This window comes from Hippichthys cyanospilos, chromosome 2, assembly GCF_059441005.1.
Source record: "Hippichthys cyanospilos isolate Australia breed blue-spotted pipefish chromosome 2, RoL_Hcya_1.0, whole genome shotgun sequence".
Taxonomy (NCBI): domain Eukaryota; kingdom Metazoa; phylum Chordata; class Actinopteri; order Syngnathiformes; family Syngnathidae; genus Hippichthys; species Hippichthys cyanospilos.
This window is the reverse complement of record NC_142370.1, coordinates 30,580,032-30,599,651: the sequence shown is the minus strand read 5'-3', so window position 1 is coordinate 30,599,651 and position 19,620 is coordinate 30,580,032. Positions and strand designations below refer to the sequence as shown.

Below are 19,620 nucleotides of genomic sequence, written 5' to 3'. Positions count from 1 at the left end.
CATGTTTTCATGTTGCCACGTCAACTGACAAATTAGGACAGGTCAGGACAATTTCAAGCTTATTGTCTATGTATATTATCATCATCATCATCTTCATCATCGACACTGTTATAGTGTTACCTAAAGCACAGGCAGATTATATTATGCTTACAGGGTTTATGAATTAAAACCGCAGATACCAACCCCATCACACATGCAAACAGCCATTTCAATATCCTGTCACCCTCGATTTCGCCTCTTCATTTTGAAATTAGTCAAGTGTCAAATTGACATTGACATGAAAATTAATTTGAACATGCAGTATTCCCCCATGCCAGTGAAACGGCACGCTTAAGTAGTAATGCTAATGTGGATTACATCATTAAAATGTATGCAAATGTATACATTTTTGCACTTTTTCTTGGTGAATGTAGCAAAATTGCTTTTCAGTTTTCTTCAACACAGTGTAATATATTGTAGCATACCCGACTAGCCAAAAGCGACATTTGACGTCCATTCCAATGTATTGGCTGCCTCCAGAGTGACTGTGGGCGATGATTGCGCAAGAAAGGAGCCAGATAACCGAAGTCAGTGTTAGCGTAGGTGGTGAATTTCTGACGTGGACCTTCAATGGGTATTTAGTGACATAATGCACTATTTAGTAATGCCTTCGTATCACAAAATTATGTAAATAAATGCTATAAAAATATAGCTGGATTTGCACTTCAGTGCGTGTTACTTTACTGTTACTAAAAACATCTTTGCAGGTTTACTGACAATTGTCAGTAGACTCCACCAAGCACATTTTGGCTTTTGTTGGTGTACGGTACTATTTACACTTGCACATATATGTTTTTTCTATCCAGGTGTGAAAGAGGCCAACATGTGTCATAAAAGAAGAGATACTCAATATTTACAAACTTTAAAATTGTTCAATAATCACATTGTAACGCAGAACCTGTCTGTCTCTAACAGTTCCGTTCATTCGTAGAGTCTACTCTTAAAATGGCCAAAACAGAAATATGCCAGGATGCAACAGTATTGGTTGACCCAGCCTCGTAAATTCCAGTTTTTCTCAAAAAGTGAAAGCGGATTTTTAACTCTTTCGTAGCCTTTGACGGCTATGGACTTCAAAGATCTGTTTTCACTGGGCCGGTATTGACTGAGATAATTATTATTCTGCTTATAATAACTAACTATGTACGTCACTTTCATTTTTATGAAAGAACATGGATTACTAGCAATAGATAACTGATATAGTTTGCAATTTCATGGGAGACTATTTAACTAATCCGCTGCCAATAACAGCAATTGACATCCAAAATCCATTTTTACTGGGTTGGCAGTGAAGAAATTACTCATGGTCTGTTCCAGCCTGGCATTGAAAATTAAACTTTGATGGACAAAACGCTCAATCAATCAAAAGCTCTAGATCATGGAATGATGGGATTCAGAAAGGCTGTGAGAGATGAATCTAAAATCTCATTGGCTAAAGAAGACCATTTGGTCTCTTTTTGGATGCGTATAGAAAAATAACGTGAATGGCAACACATGGAGGCTGGAAAAAAAAAAGGGAGCCACAAACATGGTCAAGACAATGAAATGAAGATAAGAGACAGTTGGAATTAAATGATTACCAGTGCTCTGGAAACTATTGTGTGCCCGGGACTCGCAATACTAGAAAGCAATGGTTCTCATTCATGTAAGTTGTAAATGTAGGTCTGTGCCAACACAGAAGGCCTTGAGGGCCCCGATGACACACCGATGCTATTTTGACAGGTAGCTTATGCATGAAATTGCAGAGAACAGATACTCTTGCCGTTGTTCTTGTCGGGACCGGAGGAACAACATTCTGGACTAAGTAGAAAGACTTTGATCCACCCAATAACACCTGAGGTTAGAAAAAAAAAAAAGAAACATGCACAGACATTTTTTCCACATGAGCATACCGCAAATATGCTAATGTTGTGGTTAGTCACAAACAAGGTGTGCTGAAATGAGTATCATGTTAAGAAGGAGAAGCTTCTTTGAGGTTGCATGTATTTGCCTTCATCTGTCATGTTTGATTTGTAGAGTTAACCTTGTGGTACAAGTTTAGCTCACTGCACGAGCACACATTCTTTTATTTTGTTTTCAGACCTGATACCACAATAAATTAAAATAAAAATGCCTTCTGTGTGTTTGCAGCGATAAAACATACACGCTCAAATCAAATCTATCCTCTTTTGATACAATGTGCAGCCAATTCATTTTAAGACTTATTGACTTGTAAGTGCATTTTTCTGGCATAATTGGCACATTTTCACGTGATAAAGATTGAATTATGTAAATTTGGGGCCACTTGGAAAGTGATTGTATTAAAAAATACAGGAATTCACCAGGAAGGCCAACTTTAAAAGGTAGTTGAATGTGAGGACTGCAGATGTTTTTAGGATGTATGTATCTTGTTAGTGTCATGAAATCATACTTTCAGATTCATTCTTAAAATAATATTTCTTGTACCAACTCTGTGCTGCATTGCTGCGACACAAATTAAACCCACCAAAGCTCAAAGCAGATAATGATGAAATGCCTTATACAGTTTTTTTTACTTCTACTTTTAGACTTCATTTCAACAGATTTAATTAACACAGAATTCCCCTACTAGCACACTCAAGATTAACAAGAAAAGTCTTTGCCTTCTTTTTATACATTTGGAGACCTTAAAGTTCCTTACCAGCTAATGGGGGGAAAGGGGGACAAGATCTTACTGCTGCCATCTTCCCAAATTAAGTACAATCTTGCACTTTGAGATGTTAGGAGAGGAGAGAAGTTTTCTTTAACACTGATGCGGTATTTTGTCTAAATCTTTGAGTTTACATCACAGGGATTCCACATCAAAGGGTAAGCATTGAAAGAAGACAAATGGGAGCTGAAATTTCACCCAGATGGTGACAACATGTCAAAGGTCAACATGGCTCAATCACTTCAGTTATTACACTATCAGGAGTGTGCTATCCCTTGGCTAGAATACTGTGAGAATGATGTGGAAGAAAATGACACGAAATGGTCAAAATACTGAACAAGGGTTAAGCCCTCACTGACAGAAATGAAAAGGTCAGGACCGTTTTGAATTTATTATATCGAGTGTATCGGTTTTATCAAATGCAAATTTGTACAAGTAATAATGAGCAACCGCTCATTAAATTAATACAAATTCAGGCTTTTCAAGTAAAGAAATGGTTTGAAAATCATGTGCAAATAAACAGGCATTTTTGAGTTTTACGTACATTGTCGTTTCTCAGCAAAGCCACCAAAACTATCAATGATCACATGGGATTATGCACAGGAAATTTTACAGCTTGGCCCACTCTTGGCATTCTGTGGATGAGATTCTAGAGCACAGGTGTCAAAGTCAAGGCCCAGGGGCCAGATTCGGCCCGCCACCTCACTTTTTGTGGCCCTCGAAATGCTGATGTGACTTCAGGTTTCTGACTAAAATACCAAAAATTGCAAGTTGTCTTCAATTTTCAAAAATTTGGAGGAAGAAAAACAAACATTTTCTTATTCTCCAAATCTCTTTTGAACAGTTTTTGCCAGCTTCTGATATCAAATCTTGGTAAATGTGTGATCAACACACTTAAAATGTATTTGAATTCACAGTCATTCCGGCCCTCTGACAGAAACTATCACTACAACGCGGCCCAAAATAAAAATGTGTTTGACACCACTGTTCTAGAGGTAGTCATCTGAAATGATTTTCACTTCATATCTCTTAGCTGCTGTAATTAATGAATTTACTTGCTTTATCAATGGGGTTGAGACCATCAATTGTGTTGCGCGCGTGTCATGTTAACACACAGCCGACAGATCTACTGGACAACTTACAATTCATATAATGGCAAGAACCCGCTAAATAAAGAAAAATGAGTGGCCATCACTACTTTAAGAAACTCAATGAGTTGTGTCCAAACTTTTGACCGGTCAACTTCATACACTTCCAAATAAACTCCACATTGCGCCCAAGACTAAAGAATTCGAATTCATATCAGGATATAACACACACTGGGTGAGACAAACAAGGTAAATTGAATCCTTGGTGATGGATATTAGCGGTGCATTTGCAGGCAGGGTCATGGGCTAAATTTGGAAGCAATTTAAAGCCCATTTAACATGTCCGCACGCCTACATAGCTGTCAAAGATCTTTAGATTAGGTTGTAATTTATCATGTTCATGTGGAACCTTATTACATTTAGCTCCCTCAAGAAACTTCTAGCCCTTCTCTGATTGAATTAACGTGACAAACGTTTAAGCCTTGATTGCGCTCTCCCATTGCTCTTGATCAAGATCCAATGGCTAAATGCGGTAGATGAACTTTTTACAATTGAATGTGACAGCAATAAACAATGTTTGTGCAAGTGACATTTACCATGATGGTCTCCATACAATCAACTGACAAAATGGCTTTTCGTCCTTTTCATTAAGCAGGTGAAAGGAAGCCGCGTTCATTGATGCATGTTCTCTCTCCTTTTAGCCTATCTTACTTGAACTCCCTCTCCTCCTCTTCCAGTAAACTTGCACCCTTTTTTAGTAGACAGGTGCCGGTCCACTATGCCTAAAAAAAAAAGGGTTCACAATTAGGTGCCGAGTTTTAACACTCAATACAGTAGATCTTCCAAAATGGCATGCTCCCGGTGCATCTGGCAATTTGGTGGCGGAAAGTAGACGAGATTTTAGACCAGCTAAAAGCAGGGCTAAGTTGTGGCGCAGGTGCCGTAAAACTCTTGCGGATCTGATCGAGGTGCCGGCTGACAGTTTTGGAGCTGCGCTGACCTGAGTGCTATACATCATCGTATTTCATTCATTAACATCATAACAATGCGGGGCAGTCTTTGTGACTCCTTGTAGAAATCAATTAATCTAATCAATTTATCATCATTATCTTCTTCAAATAGTCGGCCTGTGATACACAGACAATACACAATCAAATGACCAAGTGGAGATCTTGCATTTCTTCGTAGATGTACTTTTTATAGCGTTCTCACTAGATGGGAGTCGCTTCAATGGACTTGGAGTAAACTGTGTTCCCTCCCACAATGGCGCACCCCCCCCCCCCCCCCCCCCCCCTCCTCCTGTGTTAGTCCAGGAATATACCAAGGGGAAAAACTCCAACCATACACATTTCATGCTATACTTGGAAATAAGGCTCCTTATGTTGAGTCAGTGAATTCACTTAAATATGTTTTCATCTCGCTGCAAAAGATTGGACAAGGCTGACTAGAAGTAAACCCATAAAATCACGGCAACTCACATTTGATTACCCTTGAGGACTGCCAACAGGGCACAAGAAGGAAAATTCAAGAAGTGATGGACGGCCGGAGAAAAATGTTGAACGTCTCTGTTTTCATGTCCTTAAGATGATAATTGATCCTTCAAAAAGGTGAAAGCGGTTATGCTGCCGCCCCGGTCTCACCATCCTTCAAAGGCACTCTGGGGGTCTTCATTGATCATCTATTGGCAAATTGTCAAACGGATGAGTGCAGTTAACGGAGTTCAACTGAAGTTTATCTTTAACAGCTAAGCTACAGTAACTCATTCTTGCCCTTTTTTTTAATGAAATGCAAAGTATATTTAAATATATTAGGCAGCTTTAGGCATTTTATGATAAACAAATATATGCACTGATAATCGGTTTTCCTTTCTTTCAATATTTGCCTGGTTTTAGAAGATATTCATATATATCATGCTTGTCTTTCATAGTCATTTTCTTCTCGGGTAGCTGTTAAGCTTATCGCCTGTTCACAGGTACAACGTAAAACTAAACGATTTTCTGTAAAATGATGCATATAAATGTTTGGAAGGTTAAATATTCTTACAATTTTTTTGCTCAGTACATAGTATATGAATATACAGTATCGCTGTATTTACTCATGATAATTGAAACATATAATTTCATGGCTTGCACAAACTCTTTACCCAAACCTAAACATATGTGCCCCATTTGGTCTTATTTATAAGTTAGAGTCAACTTGCATATTCTGTGTTCCATACAAGACAATTTTAAAGATATTAAGGCTTTTTAAAGATAATAATGCTCACCCCAACCAATGACAGTACTATTTAAATTATTGTGTATTGTTATTATTATAATGAATTATTTCTTCTTATTATCGTATATTGTTCTCAGTAGGATGCACCACAGTTTTAGCTAATATTCCTACTGTTCATTTATGCACTCTGACATTATCAATTCAAAATGATCACTGTTTTATTCATAAAGGAGGAATTTTCAATTGAACACATGAATTTGGTGACTTTATACTAGGGCTGGGCGATAAATCGATATTGCAGTATAAAGTGCTGCAATACGCAAATTACAAAACGACATTCATTTTCCAATGTATCGTGTTTTGAAATGCCTTATTTTCATTATATTTCTTTTTTTTTTTATATTAATCCGCTCCGATGTGGCTTTTGTATCATGATATTATGAATCGTGTTTTAAATATAAATCATTCGAAGCACTTCAAAACACCATATTAAACCTTACAATAGTGTTGCAACAGGATAAAGTTTTAGGTATACTTTAACAATTATTATAGATAATAATCGTATTTTTAGTTTTATTTGGAGTTTTGTCTTTCCTGGGGGGCTTGGCAAAACATAATTGAGAAGCACTGATCTTGTGGATGCATAAAGAAACCCCAGCCACTACTGTAGCATCTATTCTATGCACCTTATAATCCGCTACGCCTTTTAGTGCGGAAAATACACCATCCACTAAGTCTCAAACTCAATATATTTGGTTTCATTCATGCTGTTTTAAGAAATATATGGCAATTTTCTCCCTTTACAGGGGCTATAACAGAAAATGATGTGTTTGTGTATGTCTTGTGCTTTGTTTTGTTGCACTTTAATAATTTTGCACAAACTCTGGTGGATGGGTCAATAACTTGAAAAATATACGAATAACTGCACTACTTTTGATCCAATCTCACATGAATGACACTTTTTTGTTTTCTAGCCAGACAAGTATAACCATTAAAAGTCACACCAACTATTTGGTAACAATTTGTCATTTTCTGTCAGTTCTTCTTTTCTTTGCTCTACCCGCCACAGCTGCAATAATGAATCCTCACAATGTGAGAAGCATACTTTTTTTTTTTCCTTATTTTCTCCCTTCAGATAAGAGAAGATGAACTCACAAAACAAAAGGGATGAAAAAGGAGGTTGAGAAAAGGACAAATGGAGCAGCCAATTAAGCAAATAGTGGGAAAAACGGGCATCAAAGTGCAGTTCTAAATATCCAGGGGGATGATGGTGGGAGTGACAAGACAATAGTGCGACGCCACTGATTAAAGATGTCGAGGGATCAAAGCGTTTGATTGTGTCTTCTCAAGCTTCGCAGCTTTGGAGGAGAAGCAACATGACAAAATAGAAAGCTGCACATTTACACTTTGCCGTGACTCACTGGTCTGCCTCTTGGTGATAACGGATTTGGTCGCCAGGCACCGCGTTGTCAAACAGCCAGACCATAATAAGGCTGTAGGTTACGCTGTGGTTGCCATGGCGACTCCCTGGGCGATGAGAAAAGAATCGAGCCCGTTTTCCTTAATTACAGGAGATGGCACATGATTAAAACAAGCACAAACACACACACACAGACGCATATACGTTTTTGGATCATAGTGGGGACTTTCAATTGACATAATGCATCTCCTGGCCCCAAAAAATAAGGACACACAAAAACAAACATGCGCAAGTATAGGTTATGTAGATACAGTATGCGTGGATGCTTGTATGTCAAGCATGTTCATTTGAATAAATCAAAAGAATCCAAACTGTCTTTATATCACAGGTGTCAAAGTCAAGGCCCGGGGGCCAGATCCGGCCCGCCACCTCACTTTTTGTGGCCCTCGAAATGCTGATGTGACTTCAGGTTTCTGACTAAAATACCAAAATTGCAAGTTGTCTTTAATTTTTAAAAATTTGGAGGTAGAAAAATAAACATTTTCTTATTCTCCAAATCTCTTTTGAACGGTTTTTGCCGACTTCCGATATCAAATCTTGGTAAATGTGTGATCAACACACTTAAAATGTATTTGAATTCACAGTCATTTCGGCCCTCTGACAGAAACTATCACTACAATGCGGCCCAAAATAAAAATGTGTTTGACACCACTGCTTTATATCATGCTAACAGCTTAATTCTAATATCCTTATATATATATATATATATATATATATATATATATATATATATATATATATATATATATATATATATATATATATATATATATATATATATATATAAATATATTTATTTTATTTTTTTTTCTCATTATTTGAGACCTGCGTCTTATAGTCCAGATGGGCTGATTCAACCCCCCCTTTTTCTTTTTTTGCCACCAGGTGACAGCCCAGGGGTAGAGCAAATGTGTGTATCTGTTCAAGGTATCAATTTTAAAGGATAGTGTGAAACATTTAGAGCCATTTTCATTTCGCACAGCAGGAGGCGCTGCTGGTGCTGCATTTACCATTGTGCGTAGCTATAACAAACATGGCCGCCTCTGAATTGCCTCACCCCATGCAATATACCTATGATTATATTTAAAACCTACTGATGGTCATTAAGAACACATTCATTGGCAAGTTTTTGAAATTTAAAATCATTTAATTTATTCCTTTTTAATCAAAAATTGTCAAAATCTTACACACTGTCCCTTTAAGAAGAACATATGAAATGGAACTGAAAGGATGTGACTCAATGGCTGTGGTCAAAAAGAGTTTTTGTTGAAAATATCCACTCATCTATCAAATTTTGTGAATCTGTTAGCGCTAAACATGTAGGCATGTTCAATCTGTGGAAGATCAGATGTTGCTGTAAGCAGACAGTTAACACAGTAAAAAAAAAAAAAAACTTGAAAAAAACTCCTTATCCCATCTTTCTGCACAAATATCTGATGTTATGAGCCGTGCAGCTTATCCGTGACAAAAATATATATTTTTTTGCTCACTTTTTGATGCTGCGGTTTATAGTCCAGAAAATACGGTACACATATTGTACTGCTACACATACGTTTTTCAGAATGTCTCTTGTGAGAGAAAATAATGTGTAATTTAAGGTGCGGCGTATTTGCCTAAAAGAGCAATTCATCATACTCATCTGATGCAAACACAAATCATGCAAAATGTACAATACAACGCAGCGGATGCTTTTTATAGAATACTTGTTACAGTTTGCCACTTTAAGTGTATTCCTTAGAAATTATGGCCTGCTCAGCCTCTCTCCACTCCCTGGTGAGAGGCGAACAACTAAAAGTCTCTAAAAGGTTTTCCGGACCGCGAGGCGTTTTCATCAATTCCCAGCTTGCTTCACGTGCGAGCACCTGAGCGTGTCATGAAACTAACGAGGTGTTCATTTATTGTGTAACGGTGGGTTAGGAACTCCTCAATTGTAGATGCAAATTTTTGCGGTCATCACACTCATGGTGAGTGACAGATTTATTAGTGCTGAATTCTTCACAGTTTGAACCACAGCTCGGTGGCTGTGTCATCCTTCTGCGTGACTGAGCAGTCTTCCTCGCCGTCCCAGAGTGACTCACTTTCTCGCATTTGGAAAATCACAACTCTCCAAGCGTTAATGGGCCGCTAATCTGGAATGCGGCAATCTCGTTTTTTTTTTCTTTTTTTTTCTACCCTATGCTCTTTGGCTTCTTCCCGTCCGCCCCTTCGGTTTTCCGGCCTTGCGTTTCTTCAACAGGCTTACCAGATTTTCTTGCTCAGCGTTTGGCTCGCCCTATTTTTAAGTCTTAATAATAACTGACACTGCAGTTCCGGAACATCTTTATGGTTCCCTTGGATCCCTAATAGAATGATTAGTAAATGCTATAAATAAGTTAACTAGGCATAAGGGCAATTGAGGAAACGGCATGGTGCTTGTGAAAATGCAGACTCTGTTTTACATGGTTATTGATAAGAAATTTTATTTAGTTTCATTGATGCATCACACTGTCATGCAGAAACATTTTTTTTTTCTTTTCCCATGAATTGTTTTGTAGTTACCCTCATTATGTCTGTTTCACTGCAGATGGCAAGGTGTACGCGTTGGGGGGCATGGGGGCGGACATCACACCGCAGGCTCTGGTGAGAGTTTATGAGGCAGAAACCGACCAATGGCAGCCGCTGACTTCAATGCCGACGCCGCGATATGGAGCTATGCCCTTTGTTAAAGGAGACAAAATCTACGTCATGGGTAGGACATTTCCCCTACTACTGTTTTATTTCACTTATATTTTACATCATTTCTACCAAACGGTTGACTTTATGAAAATGTCACATTCTCCATTTTTATGTCAGATTGTCTCCCATGCTAGAATGGTTGGACCCGACTTGTCATGTTCCACCTCTCGTTACCTGTCAAGTTAATGATTTCTACTACGATCCCAAAAGAGGACAGATATTAATTTATAATTATTTCTTTTTGCGAACAGGTCTGACACTTTATGTTGATTATTTTTTGGGGGGCACCAATATTTATTTATAGCTACGTGAATTATTTATTTATGTGAAGAGATCTCTACTGTAATTCCAGCACAGGAGACTTTATGTTGAATATTTTTTTGTGGATAAATATTTATTTATGATTATTTCCTTTGAGAACAGGTCTGACACTCTATGTTTTTTTTGGACCAATACAAATGAAGTTTGAAAGGGTCAAAAGTTTAATAAATCAGACACTGCATGTTTTAAGTCTTTTTTTTTTTTTTTTTTTAACCCAAAAATGCTTTGCACTTGTTACGAGGTACTTGGCTGAAAAGATATCTGACAGGGAGTACATCACCGAAAAAAGGTTGAGAACTAGTGCTATAATGTAAGCAGAATAAATTTTACCTATGAAAGAGGACTAAATGTGACATAAACAAGCAATCGGGAAATAATCATGTGTAATGGGATTTGAAAGTAGAATACATTTGAGGGACTCATGCATATCAAATCCAACACCACCACCAATGTTGATATCACTGTGTTTGCACAACATTTTTGAGGCAAGGTTGTAAAGGTTTGTTTGCAATTGTGCAATTGCAGTTTTATCTGTTTACGTTTTGGTAAACATTAAATAAGGGCAATAATGGTTCAAAAATCACTGGAAATTTGATATAACGCATAGATTTAACATCCATTGAAATAACGTGGATTGTAATGAGTGTGGGTATGTCCAACCTGGTACCCATCAACATGTGCGTTGTAGTTATTTAGTACGCCAAGCTGCAACAGTTTAGAATTTGCAGCATGGTTGTATTTTGAACTTTAACATGATGATATAATTAGCGTGGATTTTCAACTCCCTATTGTTTTTCTTTCAAAGCTTTCTCCTTCGATTTCACAAAGAAATCCTCAAAAAGGTCCCACGTTGGCACCATGTATGCGTGAGGGTTAAATTCAATGAACGCAGACGTGCGTTGGAATGTGTTCTTCAAGTGAGCAGGTGGATATTTGATCATCACTAGCTCCCTATTGGACTAATACTGCTACAGTACACATTTTATTTGTTCTTTGCTTCGTGAGTTTGGCTGCCAAATCCAAGCGTGCTAATGGGTTTCTAATCCCAAGTTGAAACCACAGAACACATGCGACAATAGAGTGTCACGCAGTGGTGTAAGTGAGTGCAGCAGAATGATGGATCCGCGCTTATGTCAGCAATTGTGCTTCAAATTGTCTGCCGCCATGACAGGCCTCTGAAGAGTTGAGCAGCGGCTGACAGAGAGCAGCAATATGCCCACGCGAGTGGAACAGCTTTGTCAGGATAGACTCCTTCAACCAAAACGGATCAGTCGTGTGAGAGAGAGAGATGACATAAGGTTCATCTTATTGATGCGCAACATATAAGAAACATTGTAATTACGCTTTATCAAGCCCGGATTTTCAATCTTTTCGGCAAAGGAGCGCCGCCATTCTAATCTTTCACATCTTTGACTGTAATCCTTCCCACTCACTTCAGACTTGTCTCGCTTTTCGCATTCAATCTCTTCCCACTCGGGTTGACGTCGCTCTCTTGCCTTCGCAGCCTCTCGCTTCTTTTTTAGATCATCACTTTACATGTTCCCATGTCCTTGCGCTCCTCTCGGCTCTTGTCTCGTTCGAAAGCCTCTGCTCCCTCCATTTGTTGCCTGTCACCACTCAAATGATTTGTAGATGCAAACCTGAGAGGAGCTGTCTAAATGAGTTAGTGTAGCAGTGATGGAGTCGCTTATTGTATTGCTGTGAGTAATGCTGTCACTGGCGAGTACTCCTAGAATCGATTTTATATGTAGTATATATAGATATATATATATATATGCATTAACGTGCATCGGAAAACCATTTTCCTCATCCCAATTATTGTTTATTAACCAATTGATGTTTGGTTGGTGCAAAAAAACAACAACCAAACAACATGTAAGCAATACCACGAAGGGGATTTGACTCACCAATCATTTTGAAAAATTTTCAGTTAGCTACTGGTTAATGACTGTTTTTAAAAACTGATCTTTGCAATTGTCTTATTTATATTAACCAAGTCAGAAATCAGACAGTTATTACTGCTGGGTGGTTGAAATCAGATGATTTGGACACCTTTGAGTTAAACAATAGCATCTATCAATCCATCCATGCATTTTCTATTGCCGCTTATCCTCACTAAGGATCACAAACACCCTGAACCAGTTTCCAGCCAATCGCAGAGCACACCGGGACAAACAATCGTCCATGCACCCAATCACACCTGAGGACAGTTTAGAGTGTCCGATTCACCTACCATGTATGTTTTTTGGGATGTGGGAGGTAGCCAGAGTACCCATAGAGAGCTCATGTGGGCATGGGGAGAACACGCAAACTCCACACAGAAAGGCTGGAGCCATCTGAAATTGAACTCGCCTCGCTGAACTGTCAGGCGAACGTTTTTTTTTTCTGCCTTTTTTTTCAGCAATTCAGATATCAGCAGCCTGGGGCTGTCACTTCCTTTTCCTTTCTACATGACTATAGTACAGTATTGCTATAATACATTTGTTTTTGATTGACCGGCCACCTGTCCTTGTTGCACTTGCCTGAAGCCACCTGGGATTGGCTCCAGTGCACCTTCCACGACCCTAATGAGAAAAGGCAGCATGACAAAATAGAAGAACGGATATTTAGTTTTTCTCTGAAAATGGTCCCACACAAAAAAATTACCTTCATGTTTGTTGCCAATTTGCGTGTCAGCCAGGAGTGAACTGATTTGGCCTACTTTAAACGCACCATTTGTTATGGAGCCGATACAAATGTCACAGCCATTAAACTCGATGCAATTGACAAAATTCCACACATTTTTGCACCAACATCGTTATTGTAACGTGTCCATCATATTGCCTACGAGGATTTTTGAATCGTGTGCGTTCAAGCTTTGAAGCGATCCGAATGCTTTCCTTGCTATTCCCAGGTGGTCGTCAAGGAAAGATGCCGGTGACGGCGCTGGAGGCTTTCGACCTGGAGATGAAGAGCTGGACACGCTACCCCTGCATCCCGAGCCGGAGGGCTTTTTCCTGCTGTGCAACAAATGAGCGAAGCCTCTTCAGCCTGGGGGGCCTCCAGCAGCCGGGACCGCATAACTTCTATTCCAGACCTCACTTTGTCAGCACCATGGAGGAGTACGATCTGGATCAAGGTAAGTGGAGCACCTTCGACACGACTTTTAAGATGGGAAGAGCACTATTTGCCTCTCTGATATAGTATGAGTTTTTTTAAAACCCCCGAACATCCCTTTAGCATAAATACCTGACTCTTGAGCTATGAGAGTGATTATATGAATTTGATCATAAAGAATGGGAAGAAAACTGCTTTGGAGAATTTGATTTGAATGCAGAAACAGAAGCAATTAATTGAATGCAGTTAAGACACAACCTCCATACAATGTTGTAGTTGAGGCTAGTGGTACTTTCTGTATTGTCATTGCAATTATTGGAATAATGAAACACTCTGTTTGAAAATGCAAAGCGTGCAATGTAGTCATTATCTACTTACTAAATAATTAAACACTGTAAAAATCAATCAAGCAAGCAAGTAATGGTAGGTTTTCTATCGTCCATATATGGTCACATAGTTGTTCAAAACAACTGTTATGTTAAGGCTTTCTATTGAAAATGATTAGGCAAATTCAGATTTTTTTTCCACACTACTACTGTGGTCTGCATTTTCAAAACATAATTTAGCTTATGCCATGTGGAATCAAAAAAAACAAATCACGTTTGTGAAAATCCTGACATTTTCCTGAAATCCAACCCCTTGACTGGGGAACAATTATAGTTAGTCAAGTTTATTTTTATAGTCCTGATTCACCACAACCAAAGGGCTTCACTGTTGATATTTTTCAGGGATTTTGTCTCAAGGATTTTTTTTATATATCTCAATATGTAACATGTTTACACATTAAACGGTGTTTAAAAGTTGCCTCATTTGAAAGGACACTTTTAAATTTGAAATATTTCATGAATATAATATTGATAAGTATAATACACCAACAAATCTTTCTCACAAATTCTATAATTTAGTTATAAAAATCTCATCCTCTTTTCAGTTTGTTGCTGACTAACTGGGCTATAGTAAAGAAAAAGAAACTGAAAAATTCCAGCTTGATGGTCATTGCATGATGCTTAAATAAACCTGTCACATCAAGAACACGCTAACAACAATTTAGTGGTTCTTGTGAGCACCCCAAAAGAGTGACAAGTGGCATGCAGTGAGTCCAACAACGGAAAACGTAGTTACCGTAATGCAAAGACTGGTTCAACTAATCACGAAATCAATCTCTTCACTTAGCAGCTCTAGCGTTGCAATTGAGGGATCATTAAGTGTTGGATTCAATGGCATTGTTTATGGCTATTTAAAGTAGTTGAGCATAAACAATTATCTCTCCAGGAGCAGGACAGGCAATTTTTTCCTACAATGGTTCAAGACATTTCTGCAACAATGTTCGAACATTAATAATAAACGCAAAAAAGTATAGAATGGACCAATTCAACATGGCTGGACTTGAAACGCTGTCATTTTTGTGCAATCATTTTAAGAGATTGTCTAAAAAGCCAAACACTGCCAACAATTTTCTATTGTCATGCATATTCTATTGTCAGAGCATCAAAATGCACAAAGGAAGGAATGATAAAAGAATCCAAGGTTTGAAGTCTTCCATGGCATTGTGCCTGCTGTGCAGCGAAAGAGAAAACCTCTTTGTACCTTTAGTGTCAATTAAACCATGTAAAACAACCCGGGGAGTTGACATATTGCAAACAGTGTCAACAGATTAAAATGCTTTATTAGTGCATTTATGGAAACCCCACCTTCAATGTACCAATTGAGACCAATGATATATCGAGTGATTATGTGCATGAATAACAAGTGGGGGTAAATTTAGAACCAGCCTACACACTTTTATGATCTGTGGGCATGGATCTAAATGTGTGAGTTCATGCTTAGGATGTAAATGGAAGAATTCTCAGCAGATATCAAAGAAACATCAATATGCTTAGCTGTGTGTTTACCTGACATAGATTATTGCTTTCTTTTGTATACATTAATAGATAATATGCTGAATTCAATTTGCATTGGAACTAGACATGTTTTTTTTATTTTTTTTGAGGAATTCTATATTTATAGGTGTGTGTATTATGTACAGTAGCATTCTTAATCAGTGACTTTATGTTCAGGGCTCCTGACAGATTGTGGCAAAGTTTCATCAGTGCTATTGTTACCACTGGGGAGAGTGTCCCCCCCGAACTCTCAAGCAACTGGTCGTATAGTGTGACATCATGGCAATTCAAAAGAGGAACATTTTCAGAACCGAACAAGTGGGTGACCTAGGTCTCATGGCCTTTTGAGAGGAAAAATAGCATTCACACAGCAAGGGCATGACTCAAACAGGCAGAACTGCACAACTGAAAAGAAATTACTCCCCCTTATATTGGACCTCTGAGCAGCAAGAAAAGTTTTCAAATATCACATTATTGAATTGCATTATGTTGTACATTGAACGATTGTCAAGAAAAACGGGATTGTCCTGGTCATATGTATTTAAAATGCTCACTGTCTGCCCCCCCCCCCCCCCCCCCCCCGACCTTTGTGCATGCAATCTGATCTTCCAATGAAGATCATCCAATCTTCAACCATGCCCCAAATAGAGGGCTTGGTTCAAGTCTGAAAAAGAAATCCCTGCACATGCATCAACAAAAAGACACTACAACATTTCTCGCACAACATGTAGATGACTGGGGAGGGGTAGTGGTGGAAGTGCGGCCATGACGTAAGGAGAGAGATCTTTCCCTTGTAAGCTAAAGGTCTATATGGCAAGTTAAGTTATAGATTTAGCTATAGATTAGATTAGTTATGGATTTTAACTTGTGGGTGTGTGTTGTATATTAGTATATAATATAATACAAGAATACTTAAAAAGGGGTAGGAATTTTTTTAAGTGTTTTTCTTCTTCTTTTGTTGTTGTTGTTGTTATGTTTGCCTTAATTTTCTATTTTTTTGTGTGTCTACAAACCATATTTTTTTATATACAGCGTATATGTTCAGAAAAAAAAACTATTCTAATTTTGGAAGAAATTCTTATTTCAAACTTTTTCACTGACTGTATAAAAGACACTGAAGTACTTTTGAAATCCCTGAAATGACCTTATGAATTTTTCTAAAATATTTTCACACAAATATTCACTAAATAAAAAAGATAATGTTGAGAATGAAAAGAACAAAATTTATGAAGTCTATGGTCCTTTTTCCTCTTCTTTGTATTACTTTACCAGGATAAAGATGGAGGCTTAGAATCGATTGCCTAAAATCACACTGGGATGTATTACTGCATTGTCTAGCAATCTTCTGCTTTTGCTTTTTTGTGTGTTTGGGTAATATTGCGACAGACGCTAAGTGAGCTTTATTGTTGCCGATTAAGAGAGTTATTTGTCGACATTACAGTAAAAGGCGCGTTTGCTCTCGAGTGAAAAGATCATTTCGCATTCATGATGAAAATAAAGCCAAGATTTTGGTAAAGACTTTTGCGTCTTCCTCTGCCTTATGGCAGTTGATCTCATTGGATTTATCGTTTTGCTGTTTAATCCTCTGTCAGGTTTAATGTGCACAGCTTTAAAGGATAATTCTTCCACCAACTGACGAGCTCCTTTCTCATCTTATCTTTGACAGGGAGCCCATACTTGTACCTCAAAGCTATGAGAAAATATTAAACATTGCCTTTTTGCACATTACTGTGAGTAGTGATTGTGCTTTGGTGGAGCCATATAAAACGGGTAGCCAGTAGACTGTGAATGATGACATTGTTTCCGAGATGTGTATAGGAAAAAACGCTATTCATATTCAAATCTTCCAATTCTGTATCCCGCCTGCGAAACATTGGCCGTGAGGAAAGGTCGGCTTTTTCTCCAGGAAAAAAAAAAACACCCTGAGAACTTGGTGGAAAATAAACAAATGACTTTAATAACAAAGTATGCGACAAACAATGCAGCCTTTTAATGTCCTTTCAGCCGTGCAACAAATGTGAACCAGAAATAAAGAAGTGAATATGCATAATTCAGAAAGCTCAATACAAGTCAATGTCATTTTTTTTTGCTCAATTCACTTCAAGCAATTTTCAATTGATATGCATATTTGTGGAACATCAAGTCTTCTTAACAAGAAAATTATTTGAACCCTGCTGTTATTTCTGTTTGAGGTAGAGGTCAAATCAGATGATGCTCTATTTTCTATTTCTCGTTGCAGTAAAGCCAACAAAGTTGGTTCAGTTCAGCATTAGTAGAAAAACAAAGTGACTGTAAAACTCTAGCACCTTCCCGAAGTTTTCGGTCATGTTGCGCAATCATACTGCAGAAGGAAAATACTGCAAAGGGAAAATAGTATGCATGTAGACATCACAGCAAAGTCGAAAACTGTACAAAATATCTGAATACATTTACATAAGTTATCACATATTTACTCATATTGTATTGCAAAAGCATTTATTCATCAGTATAACCTTGTTTGAATCATGAAAGACAACGTTGTCTGAGAAAGAAGCAAACATGAGAAGTGAGCAGAAATAATCTCATGTCTCTTGTCTTCCTTCCTTGTGCATTGTTTATTAAATGTTCAAGGTTGACGGAACCTGACAGGAAAAATAAATAAGTGGACACACAAGCTATGAAATGAAAACAAAAGACAGTTGTAAATAAATTCGTAACATTTTCTGTAAGCTGTAAACTAGGTATGTGTTTATGATAATGTTTGGGCCTGCGGCGTAGGCCCTGACAGTGAATCACTGCAGTAAAATTTCAGTTTGTTATCTTCCATGCTTTTAAAACCAAAAAACATCCAGAAATCAGCCATCAAGTTTCACAGCGTGTTGATTTGATACGCTGCTGTTGCACAGTTCTTGCATGGCATGAACATGTCACGTGAATTTGGGGGACACACAACATTTTAAAAGAATGGATTCATGTTTTTTGAATACATATTTGGCTCTGCAAAGGAAAATCGATTCAATATTGCTTAGTTATAATAAGTAATTATGTAAATTACTGAAAGGGACACTGGGTACAGCCACTCAGTTAATCTCCCTTATACAAATGAAACATTATTATGACATTTGATGAAAAGTTGAGGCTTTTGCTATCACATGTGAAGAACTTGTGACCTTAAGACAAGCGAGACGGCAAGGACAGCAGTTCTCACCAGGACGAATCTTTTATTACTCAACATGGCATCAGCTGCTAAATGAGAGGAACTGCAGTTTAAAGGTCAGAGAACGGGGCTTGGTAGCAGAAGGTCGGCACTTTGATGCTTCGGATTGAAGGAAAAGCGCTTAAGTAGGATGCGAGTCAGCAATCACAATTAAATGTACCCTGCAGTAAGACACGGCAAATCTAAACCCAGCTTTCTGCCTCTTGATTAACTTTAGCCGGAGTACCCCACTAGCATATATTGAATAGTACCTGGCCAAGTAATGAATAATGTAAAAGAACAGGGTTTTTAGGTTAATTTAGTAAGTGTGATATACTGTAGTAGCAGCTGAGGCAACATTACCCGCTGCGAAAGAACAGTCGATTGTGATTATGGACTTTAGTGGAGGTTATAGCCCCTTCTTTCATTTCCTATTACTGAGCAGATTCATTTTAACAGTGTCTGAAATGTAATCAAGGTGATTTGCATTTAAATGTTTTCTCCACTGGCGGTCAGTTTAGCCTACACTACACGCTTGTCATCTCATTCCAAAAACAGTGAGGAATAGAGCTTTGAATTTTACTACAGTAGAATTATTGACATGATTTTCATGGTAGAGACGCACCTCGAAGAACAAACAAGTTACATTCCGAGCGCCTGTTGGTTTGTTGAATTGGTTTGTAAGTTGTTAGTAATAAACCTCTGCCAAAAACAAAAGAAAATTAAGGGCAATCCGAAAAACAACACTGTGTTGTTTAGTACATCGAAAACTGTTCTGAGAGGAAAAGATCAAGTTGACCGCTGTCACTCTACCATGCTTCTGGAAGGAAATTCAAAATAAAAGCTGTCCAAGGCTATTTTTCTCATATACTCTTGCTATGGTACAGTTTATTTTGAAATAATAACTGGCCTGTCAGAACATTTTAGAACATCTTACAATATTT

At 38.0% G+C, this 19,620-nt stretch overlaps 1 protein-coding gene across 3 annotated transcripts in view; it reads left to right on the top strand.

Annotated features, from left to right (window-relative positions):
• The window catches only part of klhdc8b (kelch domain containing 8B), a 74,727-nt gene that overhangs the window by 40,783 nt on the left and 14,324 nt on the right, over positions 1 to 19,620 (top strand). For 2 of the 3 annotated variants that reach the window (XR_015868153.1, XM_088436605.1), the window contains exons 5-6: positions 10,053 to 10,217; positions 13,419 to 13,643. Coding sequence is in view for 2 of the 3 variants with exons in the window: in XM_088436605.1 (XP_088292731.1) it covers positions 10,053 to 10,217; positions 13,419 to 13,643 (390 nt within the window). In the remaining variant the exon portion in view is untranslated. Of the gene's footprint in view, positions 1 to 10,052; positions 10,218 to 13,418; positions 13,644 to 15,678; positions 15,922 to 19,620 lie in introns of those variants that run through there. The other variant, XM_088436617.1, reaches the window with a different exon arrangement.